Source organism: Quercus suber, unplaced genomic scaffold, assembly GCF_002906115.3.
Source record: "Quercus suber isolate HL8 unplaced genomic scaffold, Cork oak 2.0 scaffold_611, whole genome shotgun sequence".
In the NCBI taxonomy this organism is placed as follows: Eukaryota; Viridiplantae; Streptophyta; class Magnoliopsida; order Fagales; family Fagaceae; genus Quercus; species Quercus suber.
In genome coordinates, this window is record NW_027070054.1 from 35,347 (window position 1) to 48,472 (window position 13,126).

The 13,126-nt window shown below is 42.8% G+C and overlaps 1 protein-coding gene across 1 annotated transcript; it reads right to left on the reverse strand.

Moving 5' to 3' along the window:
* Nucleotides 1-11,967: 11,967 nt before the first annotated feature.
* Nucleotides 11,968-13,032, reverse strand: LOC136064022 (uncharacterized). The gene has a single exon (XM_065765151.1). It carries the CDS (start codon nt 13,030-13,032, stop codon nt 11,968-11,970), a length of 1,065 nt encoding a protein of 354 aa, XP_065621223.1.
* Between the last annotated feature and the right edge of the window lie 94 nt (nt 13,033-13,126).

Here is a 13,126-nt window from a genome sequence, read left to right on the forward strand (position 1 = left end):
ATATCTCCAGTCCGAGGAGGACATCTCCTGTCCTAGGAAGATGTTTTGCTCTGATATGATATCGGAGACTAATAGAGTAGGGAAAAGCCTGAATGACTGTCCGAGGACTCCACCTGATCAAGATAAGCTCAAAGCATATTCAGGAACGATAAGGATGGGAAATATCTGAGGGAAGGCTACTGTCACCGTATTCAATGCATTGCAACAGCTTTTCTGGTCGCATTTATGTGGAGAAGACCTCTGAACAGTGCATCCTAACCTACCGCCACTCACACAGAGATGAAAAGAAGCTGCCTGACGTGACAGGTACTTGAGCAAGTTCATGGATGGGGAGCACGTGGACGATGGAGATGAAGGTAAGAGTGACTATAAAATGGAGGGGAGCACCTGTCAATGGGGGCCCGGAAGAAGGAGAAGAGAGAAAAAAGAGAGAAGAAAAACAAGAGTGTTTCAAACAATCAATGTATACAAACTGATCAATGCACAGTTGAAAGGGTGAGGATCCATTGTTATTAATCCCTTGCTAATTCTAGTTCTTTGACCCATACTCTACAAATTAATTGTCTTTGGGTTTACGTAAAGAAGTTGAACCCCACACTATTTATTATTATGTTTGATATATATATATATATATATATTTTTTTTTATTGGTGTTATCCTCTTGTGTTTTGCACTCTCTAATATAAGAAAAGGCAACTTCTCATAGCAAGTAACAGTGCCGTTTGGGTATAATGCAAGAAAATATTTTATTTTTTTTCACCAAATGAGTTACTCTATTAATGAATTTTACTAAATATAGATATTGTTCGGAGCCTTGGAGGTAAAATTTTTCTCTTTTCATAAAATAGAGATAAAATGTCACGATTTCATATATTTATTTATTTTTGAGATAAAGTCATGATTTAATTTATCAGGATAAGTTTCCCAACATATATATATATATATATATGGGGTGGGCTTTTTACTTTTTGGACTTTCCATTGTCAAAATTCAAGGAAAATTCAAAACAAATGAATTGGGCCACCATTCCACTAAGTTTTGCCAGGCTGCCAGCCACTCCTCCAATACCTTCCATCAACTTTCACGTCTCTCAACATTCTCCAAAAAAAAAAAAAAAAAACTTTCAATCTCAAGGCTGTGTCAAATTCTGGAGAGTTTCTCGAGAGATTCACCTGTGTTAACGTGTATAGTGCTGTAGATTTTAGGCCCATCTAGATTACTTGTATAGCACACATGCTTGTACTACACTTTTATTTGTACTTCACACATATGTCTCCTATATATAAAGGCTCTTATGTACATTCTTTAACTATAAAATACAATACTATTGATTTTAGTATTTTTATCATGGTATCAGAGCCATCGTTCTGACTTTTTTTTTTTTTGCAGTCTTGTCTCTTATTGGTGTTATTCCAAACTCACAATTGCTTCTACCGTTACAACTGCTATTGCAGTCTTTCGCCGTCAAACCTCTAACACATCTCAATCATCATCTCTGGTTTCGTACTTGTAGCCATCGTCGTTCAGAGTCTCGAGACCACTGACATACCATCGCCACCATGATCCTTGCCTTGATTTTGTTTTTGTAGGTACCACTGAGATCGTCCTCTACTGATCTACTTCTTGGTGGAAACCTGACCGTCATCAGAGGATTCACGCGTCCTCACGTGCTGGCCAAATTTTCGGTGAGATTGATCCACGTGCCGCTAGGTACCTACTGACGCCATTGTTGACGTCATCACTGCTACGTCAGCATCCACGTAAGCCTTAGTTGACGTCATCACTCCACGTCATTACTTACATCATCAGTAGCTTACGTCATCTTGCTGACGCCATCACAGTTAGTATTGTTGACTGTTGACTTTTTCCCCCCGAGTTAACTTTTGCAGTCCAGGTGCTTCTTACCTAGTTTTTTACATAGATTTCATTTTTGCAGTTCGTTTTTGTATATTTTGCTTCTAAATGAAGAATAAGGATAAGTCTTCTTCTTATTGTAATAATCGTCGCTGAGAATCCAGCAAATGTTTTTGCAATTTTCGCAAACGTTTTGGTCCCAATATTGAGACTTACTATCATCGCAACAAATCAGCTATTTCAATTTCTGCTACGACTATTGCTAACACTGAGAATGTCCAACCAATGGCTCTCATCTCTGCATAGGCTAAGTCTTCATGATGCACTTTCACCATGTCCATAGATGACCTTAAAAACATCATCGCTAATGTCATTCGTATGGTTGGTAATGTATCTTATTCCTCTTCTCTCTCAATTTTATCCGACATGTCTCTTTTCTCTTGACTTATGGATTCTGCTTGTTGCAATCACGTGACACCTCACTCGTTCTTATTTTATGAACTTAAACTTGCATCACACCTTCTTAATATTCGTACAGCAAATGGTTCCACAATGTCTGGTCATAATATAGGTTCGGTTATGACCTCCAACTTCTCAGTTCCTGGGGTCTTTAATGTTCCTAGTCTTTCTTACAATTTATTTTGTGGGACAATTAGCTAAGTTGGGTTATCGCATTATCTTTGATTATTCTAGGTGTATTGTGCAGGATCCGGTGACGAAACAGGAGTTTGGGACTGGTCTCAGAGTTGGGCATATGTTTCCCGTGGACAACCTTCGTCTTCCATTTATTGCTCTTATTTCTGTTGTTGCATCTGCTGCAATTTCTTCTATTCCTTCCCTTGCATTTTGGTATGCTCGACTTGGTCATGCATCTTCCTCTCAGGTACAACAATTGGCTTCTAGAGGTTTGTTAGGTTTAATGTCTACATAAAATTTTGATTGTGTTTCATGTCAGTTAGGAAAAAAAACTAGTTTTGTCTTTCAATACTAGTGAATCAATATCCACTGATATCTTTGATTTTACTCATTCTAATGTTTGGGGGCCTCCCTCTGTCTCTAGTATTGGTGGATTTCGATATGTTGTTGTCTTTGTTGATGATTACTCTCACTATAGCTAGATTTTTCATTTGAAATATCGTTTTGAATTATTGCAAGTATATTCTAATTTTGCAAAAATGGTTGAAACTCAATTTTCCAAATGTATTAAAATTTTTCGATTTGATAATACTTTTGAGTACACTCAATATGCTTTCCAAGCTGTTTTGCATTCCTATGACACTGTTCATCAACTAACTTGTTCAGGTACCTTTCAGCAAAATGGTAGAACCAAACGAAAATTTCGTCATATTCTTAACGTTGTTCGTGCTCTCTTTCTCTCTGCTAAAGTTCCTGCTCATTTTTGGGGCGAAGCTGCTCTTCATGCTATTAATCGCATTCCAAGTCATGTTATTCAAAATCAAACTTCAAATGAGCGCCTTTTTGGGTCATCTCCAGACTATCACCACCTTTGCTCCTTCGGTTTTGCTTGTTTTGTTCTTCTTCAGCCAGTGATGGCTTCAGGAATTTTTTTTAGGGGGGTCATTAAAAAAAATTTAATAAAAAAAGAACTTAACTATATCGAGTTATCGACAATAAAAATAAAAATAAAAATAAAAATAATACATGACGTTTTACAATTTTCTTCTATAAGTTTTCAAATTTTGAATTGTTATATGATAGTTTATTACAGGTATCTATTACCAATATAGGTAACTATAAGCCTATGACCATTTTATTTTGTTAAGTTTATCTTATAGTTTTATTTTTATGCAATTGTTATTATCTATTTGTTATTGTTTTTATAAAAATATTTTAAACAAAATGACTAAACTAAACTTATTAGCTTTGTATTAATTATTAACGCACACCACACTCATTCATACATAAAGTTATACACTATGTGTCTACTTAACCAATCAAATGCTTGGACAATTACTAACTTTACAATTTTTTTTCTTGAATTTTACCAACTTTATAACAAAAAGTTATTATAATATGATAACAATACACATACATGTAACAAACCATCTCTATTTCTTAATTATTAAATTATATAAATTTATATTATATATATTGTAGGGACTCAATTTGGATTGGACCCAGATTATGAATGAGTTTTCAGCCCAACAAGCCCAAACAATAAATTTTTAGAGCATGGGTACAAGAACTAGTACTGTTTGACAGGAAAGGTTATATTCGATGAGTAATAAGGGATATGTTAGGCTGATTGTATGAGAAAAATTCTCCTCGGCTAGGTTTCAGTGAGCCTCTCTTATGCATGGAATCTCTGTTCTTTCTTTTTCTCCCTCCTCCTCCTTTTTAGTATCATCCGTTTCTATGTTATATACTCCGTTCTATCCTCCATTTCCATCGTACACGTATAGTTCTCATCTTGGGAACTCCTTTCTGTCCCATCCAGCACCTACCGGAACCTTTGCTCAGTGGCCATAAAGCTGCTTAGTTGCTGTTCAGGTATCACCTCCACATTAATGCAGCCAGAGGGTTAGCTGGAAAGCATTTAATGTGGAGGTGATGGCCTTGGAAGATATTTGCTACCTTCCCCGACTCCTCCTTAGGTTTATACTCCCTTTCTAGTTCAGATACAACCTTGCAGAGTCTCCTGAATAAAATGAAAGTTACATTCACCTCGGACTTTGGTATCTTCGGACGTGCGTTATGCCGCTGTATACAATATCCACCCCTTTCTCCTATATTATCCCTTTAATAATAATTTTTTACACTATCCTTGGATAACTAAGCGTCCTCGGATTGGGCCGTTGGGCCCTGAGCCCACTTCTGAGGATTCCTATATCTTTTTAAATAACAGGCCCCACAATAGCCCCTCCAAATCTCGCTTTTTGTCACATCGGGAAAAAGAGAGATTTTGATATCCAGCCTTCATTTATTTCGTAGGTTTCCCCTGCTTTCAGAATGTCCTTTTACTTGCCCAAGGCATGCTCCTGACGTTTCGGCGTCAGGAGCACGCCATTATTAAATGATGACTGCTTTGTTGTCCCACACGTTCAACGACCTGATGCAAATCTAACGGTGGGGGATCCTTTGCATTTATGGGCGGGATTTTTCCCGCTCCCACTTTCTGTGTCCTTATAAAGTGCCTTTCAAATCAAATCTCTCTTCAGTTACAAATTACACCGTCTCAGCACATATTCATTGAATCTGTCTCTCTCTCATTGCTCCACGCTCTCATAAATACTAAGAGCCCGTCCGAAAAGCTTATTTTCCAAACCTGTAAGTTTCCTTTACCTTCCCCAGTTTTCCATCTTCTGCGTCAGTTTTTCTTTACTACTGTTAGAAAATGGGTAGATTTAAGTATCTAGTTGATTCCGAGGAGCAAATAGAATCATTTAGGGCTAAGTATAGGATTTCCCCAACAGTGGGTATGAGATACGCTTCCCCACAAACTTGATTACACGATAGAAAAACGGGGGAAGTAGTCATCCCTATGATAGCTTTTATCGAGGGAAGGATGACTATCCCAATGGGTAGTCTGACGAGAAGTTACCTCAGGTTCTTCAGATTATCTCCCACACAGTGCGCCTCGAATATGTTCAGGGTGCTTGGGAGTATAGAGGCTCTAAATGCCTCGTACAATTTAGGTCTGACCCATCACGATGTGAACTGGGTATATAACCTCAATCATTTGAAGGATCAAGGATATTACCTTAAGTCTAGGTACCTCAAACAAGGGTTTAAAAGACGATTTCCTTATTTTCTCTGGGGAGTGGCATAATGGTTTGCCTTGTCCGATGGAAGAGGGACAACCAGATGGGGTTCCTAGGATGTATGCCCCTTATAAGTCAGATTAATTTATAATTAAAGCTATTTTTATTTCTGACAAAAATTTCCTCTCATGTTTTAATGATTTTGCAGACAAGCGCGCCACTAGACGTAATTTCAGGCTGATCAATAGGGAGAGCTTAGACAGAATCCTACGATCTGAGGTGTATGTGAATCCCTCCGACGGCCAATTAAGAGCAGCACATTTAATACTCAAATACGACCCCGTTTCAAAAGCCTTTCAGGTTCCCAAGTACGTGATAAAGGCAAAAGATCCTCGGCTCCACCGTATCAGTGTAGCCTTTGAGGGATTCATCGTTCCTGAAGGCACCCCCGTTCCTGAAGGTGTACCCTTCACTGAATTATCGCCTAAGGCCATTCCCTCTATAGGAGCTTCATTATCATGCTCCGTTTCCCAAAAAGTAAGAGAGGGAGAAGAAGAAAGAGAAAAAGAGGTAGAAGAAGAAGAAGAAGAAGAAGAAACTTTGGGAGGACTTGTAGAGTTGTTTGATTCTGCCGACGAATTCGAAGTTTTAAACCAACCCCAATCTCCCGAGGTGACTTCTGAGAAAATGGGTATCCAAAGGAGAAGCCAGAGGAGCTTGAAAGACGTAATCGAGGGCCAGCCCGTCAGGGTGGTGGAAAAGCAAGTTCAGCCCAACCCCCTATCTCTCCCTCCTCTACATCCTCAGTCACCCCAACCGACTGTGACCGAGCCCAGCGATCCAAAGAAGAGGAGAGAACCAAAGGGTAAAGAAGTGATGGACGCAGGGAGGACTCACACTACCCGTGAAGATGAGGACCAAAGAGCTGTTAAGCAGCAGAAAACAAGCCATGAGTCACAGCGAGGGGTGGATAAGACAACCACTCAGTCCTCGGAACCTGGGGCCTGGCTTCCAGCCCCTATGCTCGATGAGAAGCCTCTGAGGGAGGATGCTTCAATCAGGGACTTTAGTGACGGACTTGGGTGCCGAGTCGCCTCAGCATTAGAGGAAACACTTCTTCTTCCCAAGGACATGGCTGAGCTGAGAGCAATCAAAAGAAACGAGGTCTTTCAAAATACCAAAAGATATTTGGGCATGGTATGACGCTTTTACCGTTATATTTTTATTGTCTTTCATCATCCACATTTTTCTGTTATGTATTTTTAATTCCTTTTACTTTAGGCCGTTCAAACCACCTTCAGGCTGGAGGAGATAGCTGAATCCTGCCACCAGCAAATAGACGAGGAGAGGAAGAAAAGGATAGCAGCTGTGCGTACACTCAATGCTTCTGAGCAAAACATTGTGCAGCTGAAGAAGAGGTTAACCGCCGAAGAAAGTGCTCGAAAGAGTGCTAACTCAGCTCTGGAGGGGTTCCAAAGACAGGCCAAGGACCAAAGGTAGCTTCTGCGTGACGCCAATGCCCAGCTAGCAACGTCTAAGGAACAGGTGCTAGCTCTGCAGAAACAACTGGAGGAAGTCCAGAAGCTCAGAGATCAAGCTGAGAAAGCCAAAGCTGAGGCTGAAAAAGAAAGAGACGTCGCTGAGCAGCATGGTTACGATGTGTGCGTCGCTGAGATAGAGGACACTTTCCGAGCTGAGGTTCCTGCTGTGTGCCGGGAGTACTGTGCCTTGACTTGGCAAGAGGCTCTCAACCGAGCTGGGGTTGAATCCTCATCAGAGTTGAGGAAACCTGAAAATGTTTATCTCCCCCCCAGCTATTCGGGCCTCCACTCCTTCTACTCCACAAGGGAAGGCATCCTCTACAGCTGCTGAGCCACCTAAGGAAGTTCAGACTCAGGCTCCTCCCTCGCTCAATCAGCAAGAGCAGCCAAAAATGCTTGAAAAAGCAAAAGATCTGTCCTCGGCTAAAGAAGTAGAAGGGCCCAAAAATGGAGCGGCCTCTCAAACTTTTGAACAGGCCTTAGCCTCAACCACCCTGCCTGCTGGAGAAGCTCCTATGGCGCAGGAAAAGGACGTTCCTCCTGAGGCAGCTGGCAAGGCCCCTCCACCCAAGATCCAAATAAAGTTAACCAAGTAGTTACTTGTAGTCAAATTCCTGTTAGTGTCCTTTTCATCTCATTTTTCCTTTTTTTTAAAAAAAAAAATCCTTTTAAGGATGTTCCTGGTTGCAATGTGTACTTCTTTTTGAAAACTTATAAGAGATATTGGGGTTTCGTTTATCACTTATATAATTTCATGTATGACTGCTCTTCATTACTTACGTTTATTTATCTACTTTTCTTATGATCTCGGACTGTAAAAGGATGAAAGTTGACATTATAGGGAAGAATCATAACTTTATACACAATCATTGAGAACTCAAAACAGGCTATAATAGTGACCTCCACGGCCTTATAAAGGCTCCCTGTAGCATTCATTAAAAAAGTATACGTGTCTAGGATAGCACTTTTACATTTCATCTAGAGAGGTATTGACCCCCTTGAAACGCTTTAAGTGATGCTCATAGCATCTACTTCGATATGTATCTCTAGTCACACGAACCCCTTTTAGAAGACATAGATTCCAACTGAGTTTGATGTCTAAATAGTCTGTTATACCTTAACCCGAAAGTAATACTGAGGACCTAATATAGCTTAGTTTCGGTTTAACACTTCTATTTATAGTGTACTAATTTCCACTAAGTTGTGGTCCGAGGACCTGACATGACTTAGCTTCTGTTTAATACTTCCATTCATAGTGTACTAATTTCCACTAAGTTGTGGTTTGAGGACCTGACATGACTTAGTTTCTGTTTAATACTTCCATTCATAGTGTACTAATTTCCACTAAGTTGTGGTCCGAGGACCTGACATGACTTAGCTTCTGTTTAATACTTCCATTCATAGTGTACTAATTTCCACTAAGTTGTGGTCCGAGGACCTGACATGACTTAGCTTCTGTTTAATACTTCCATTCATTTCAGAAGCACATATTGCAGGAGCAAGATAAATTATAAAGGAAAGTAAAGCACAACTTGTTAATAATAATACCTTCTCAGGTTGCTTACATTCCAGGGATGGAGTATAGTTTTTTCATCTAAATCTTCTAAATAGTAAGCCCCTATCCCTGCTACAGATGTAATACGATATGGCCCTTCCCAATTGGGCCCCAACTTTCCCCAGGCTGGGTTCTTGGTATTTCCCAAGACCTTCCTCAACACCAAGTCTCCCGGAGCTAATGGCCTTAGTCTGACGTTTGCATCATAGCCCTGCTTCAGCTTGTGCTGGTAGTACGCTAATTGAACCATAGCTTTTTCTCGTCGCTCATCTATTAAGTCTAGACTTTTCCTCAACAGCTCATCATTTCCATCTGGGGTGAAATTACTAGTTTTCAGTGTTGGAAAGCCCGTTTCAATAGGGATCACGGCCTCAGCTCCATACGTCATTGAGAATGGGGTCTCCCCTGTTGATCGTCGGGGCGTCGTCCTATACGCCCAGAGAACATGCGGAAGTTCTTCCACCCATCTTCCCTTTGCATCATCCAACCTTTTCTTAAGTCCACCCACTATGACTTTGTTGACAGCCTCGGCCTGTCCATTTCCCTGTGGATAGGCTGGGGTGGAATACCTATTTTTTATCCCCAAGTCGGAACAATACCTTCTGAAAGCCTTGCTATCAAATTGCAGACCGTTGTCCGAGATGAGAGTTTGAGGAACCCCAAATCGAGTAATGATATTCCTTAATAGGAATCTTTTGACGTCAACATCCCTGATGTTAGCCAGAGGCTCAGCTTCAACCCACTTCGTGAAATAATCCGTGCCAACCAGCAGGTACTTCTTATTTCCTACTGCTCTAGGGAAAGGGCCAACGATATCCAAGCCCCACTGAGCGAAAGGCCAAGGACTAGAAAGAGGATTGAGAACTCCTCCAGGCTGATGAATATTTGGTGCGAACCTTTGGCATTGATCACATTTCCTCACATACTCCTGTGCTTCCTTTTGCATGCCTGGCCACCAGTACCCTTGGGTGATCGCCCTGTGAGACAAAGACCTTCCTCCAGTATGACTGCCACAAATTCCTTCATGTAGTTCTTCTAGCAGATCCTCCGACGCTTCAGGGCGTACACAGAGCAGATAAGGCCCAGAGTAAGAGCGTTTGTACAACTTCTTATCCTCGGATAGCCAAAATCGGGGAGCCTTCCTTCGTATCTTTTCTGCCTCTGACTTGTCCTCGGGCAGTGTATCCTTCTCAAGGAATAGTATTATAGGATCCATCCAACTACGCGCTGAACTGATTTGGTTGACCTGTAGCGTTTCCGTTGTTCCTCGGGTAGGTGTGCCCAAGTCCTCGATCATGATCATCCGAGGTAAGTTTTGAGCCGAGGAGGTGGCAAGAGTAGCCAGAGAGTCTGCATGGGCATTTCCACTCCTAGGGACATGGGTTATTTTAAAAAATTCAAAATTGGCTTGTATACGCCTAACCTGGCTCAAGTATTCCTGCATTCTTGTATCTCGAGCCTCTAGTTCCCCTCTGACCTGGCCCACCACAAGCCCCGAGTCCGAGAAGATTTCCACAGCCTTTCCACCCAGCTTATCGACCATTGCCATTCCTGTTAGTAAGGCTTCATACTCCGCTTCATTATTAGTAGCTGAGAATCCCAGCCTAAGAGACTTCTCAATGATGACTTCCTCAGGAGATATCAATACAAGTCCCACTCCAGACCCCCGCTGATTTGCTGCCCCATCTACATACACCGTCCAAGGTAAGATAGGTTGCGCGGAAATGAGGCCAACCGATTTTTCATCCATGCCACCTGGGCTTGTCTCTATCTCTTCAGGACCTTCAGCAAACTCGGCCACTAGATCGGCGAGCACCTGACCCTTCACGGAAGTACGGGGCATATACTTGACATCAAAAGCCCCTAAAATTGTGCCCCACTTGGCAACCCTACCAGTATAGTCTGCACTTCGAAGTACTGCTTTGATCGGATATTGAGTCAGGACAACCACTGTATGCGCCTGAAAATAATGGGGAAGTTTTCTGGTGGCGTGCACCACTGCTAAAATGGCCTTTTCCAATGGCAGGTAGCGTATTTCGGCCTCGTGAAGAGACTTACTCACATAGTAGACTGGCCGCTGTACTCCATTGTCCACTCGTATCAGAACAAAACTAATCGCATAAGTGGTGATCGCTAGGTAGGAAAAAAGAACCTCGTCTACCTCGGGGCTAGACATGATGGGTGGCCGAGATAGATACTCCTTCAGCTGTTGAAATGCTAAGGCACACTCCTCAGTCCATTCGTATCCTTTCCACTTGTGGAGCAGCAAGAAAAAAGGCCTGCACCTATCCGCCGACCTAGATATGAATCTATTCAATGCGGCGGTCATCCCGGTCAGCTTCTGGACCTCCTTGGGATTCCGAGGTGGTTGCAAGTTAGCTATGGCTCTAATTTGATTAGGGTTGACCTCAATTCTCCTATGAGTCACCATGTAACCCAGGAACTTACCTGAACTTACTCCAAATGAGCATTTGGATGCGTTCAGCCGCAATTTATGCCTTCTTAAAATCTCAAAAGTGTGGTTAAGGTCCGTCACGTGCTCGGCCACTACCTTACTCTTTACGACCATATCATCAATATAAATCTCAATGTTTCTGCCCAACTGCGGCTCAAACATTTTCGTCATCATTCTCTGGTAGGTAGACCTTGCGTTCTTCAGACCAAAGGGCATTACCTTGTAGTGATAATTTCCAGTGGGAGTGAGAAAAGTGGTCTTCTCCTAGTCGCCCAATGCCAGTGGGATTTGATGGTAGCCTTGAAAGGCGTCTAGAAAACTCATCCGAGGATGACCCACTGTTGCATCCACCAACTGATCTATACGGGGCATAGGAAAAGGGTCCTTTAGGCACGCTCTGTTGAGGTCCGTAAAATCAACACACACACGCCATTTTCCATTTTTCTTTTTCATTACGACTGTATTGGCTAACCACTGAGGGTAAAATACCTCATTGATAGCCCCAGCCTGCTTTAACTTGGTCACCTCGTCTTTAATAGCCTCGACGTGTACCCTGGACAGAGGCCGAGGTGGTTGTTTCTTTGGAATACATGAGGGATTGACGTTCAGATGATGACAAATGAACTCCGGATCCACTTCCGGGGCTTCATAGACACTCCATGCAAACACATTAACGTTTCTCCTAAGAACCTCAACCAACTGCTCTTTCTCTGACAAAGGCAACTGAGCCCCGACCTAAAAGTACTTCTCTAGATCATCACCAACGCTCACCCTTTCCAAATCTTCACACCTCATTTCCTCTGCGGAAGCGCCGAACTGGGCTCCCTGAATCCTTAATTGCTATAAATCATCCTCGGCTGCAGCCGAAGTACTTGTCTTTCGCCGATGTTGAATGGCCATTATCATGCACTGCCTAGCCATGGTCTGATTTCCCAAAATTTCTGAAACCTCGCCTCCCGAGGGATACTTCACTTTCTGATGAAGAGTGGAAGAAACAGCCCCTAAAGCATGCAACCAAGGTCTGCCCAAAATAGCCGTATACGGAGAAAAATCATCCACCACAATAAAATCCACCTCCACCATATCTGAACCAGTCTGCACAGGTAATCTAACCATCCCCAACGGAGTGACCGATTTGCCCTCGAAGCCCACCAGCGGGGAACTGTATGTTGTCAGATCTTCAGGTTTCAAATTCAGCCCCCTGAATAAATCAGGGTACATCACCTCGGCGGCACTTCCATCATCAACCATCACTCTTCTCACGTCGTACCCTCCGATCATAATCGTAACCACCAAAGCATCATCATGTGGTTGTATGGTTCCTCTCTTATCCTCTTCTGAGAAGCCTAACACCAACGACGTGCCCGGTCTGGCTCTCTTCGGCCTCAAACTGGAGCCCTCCTCCGAGCACTGAGACACAGACATTACCCTGGAAGGGCAAGACCCAGTTCTCCCCGGGGCAGCAAATATAGCGTTTATCGTGCCCAAAGGGGGTCCCCTCGAAGCATCCCCCTGAAACGCCGAGCCTACGTGGCCTCCTCGGCCGCCGAAGTGATGCAGAAGTTGGGTCAACTTCCCCTCTTGCACCAACTGTTCTAAGTGGTCCCACAGATTTTTACAATCTTCGGTGATATGTCCATGGTCTTGATGGTACTGGCAATAAAGGTTCCGATTACGCTTCGCAGGATCCCCCGCCATCCTATTGGGCCACCTAAAGAACGGCTCGTCCTTTATCTTCTCTAGAACTCGCTGCACTGGTTCTCGGAACACGGCACTAACCGCCTGGGAGTTGGCAGGTCCTGATTGCCCCCCAAAGTCCTTCCGAGGTCGGTTGTTATTATACCGGTCCGGTCTGGAATCCCTCCTCTCCTGAGTTACTGCCTTAGACTTTCCTCTGCCCTGCATCTAATCCTCCTCTACTCTTCTATATTTGTCTATCCGATCCATAAGCTAACGCACACTAGTAACAGGCTTGCCAGTCAAAGACTTCCTCAGACCG

Excerpts from the sequence above, each read along its gene's own strand:
- LOC136064022 (XM_065765151.1), bottom strand. The coding sequence starts at position 13,032 with ATGCAGGGCAGAGGAAAGTCTAAGGCAGTAACTCAGGAGAGGAGGGAT.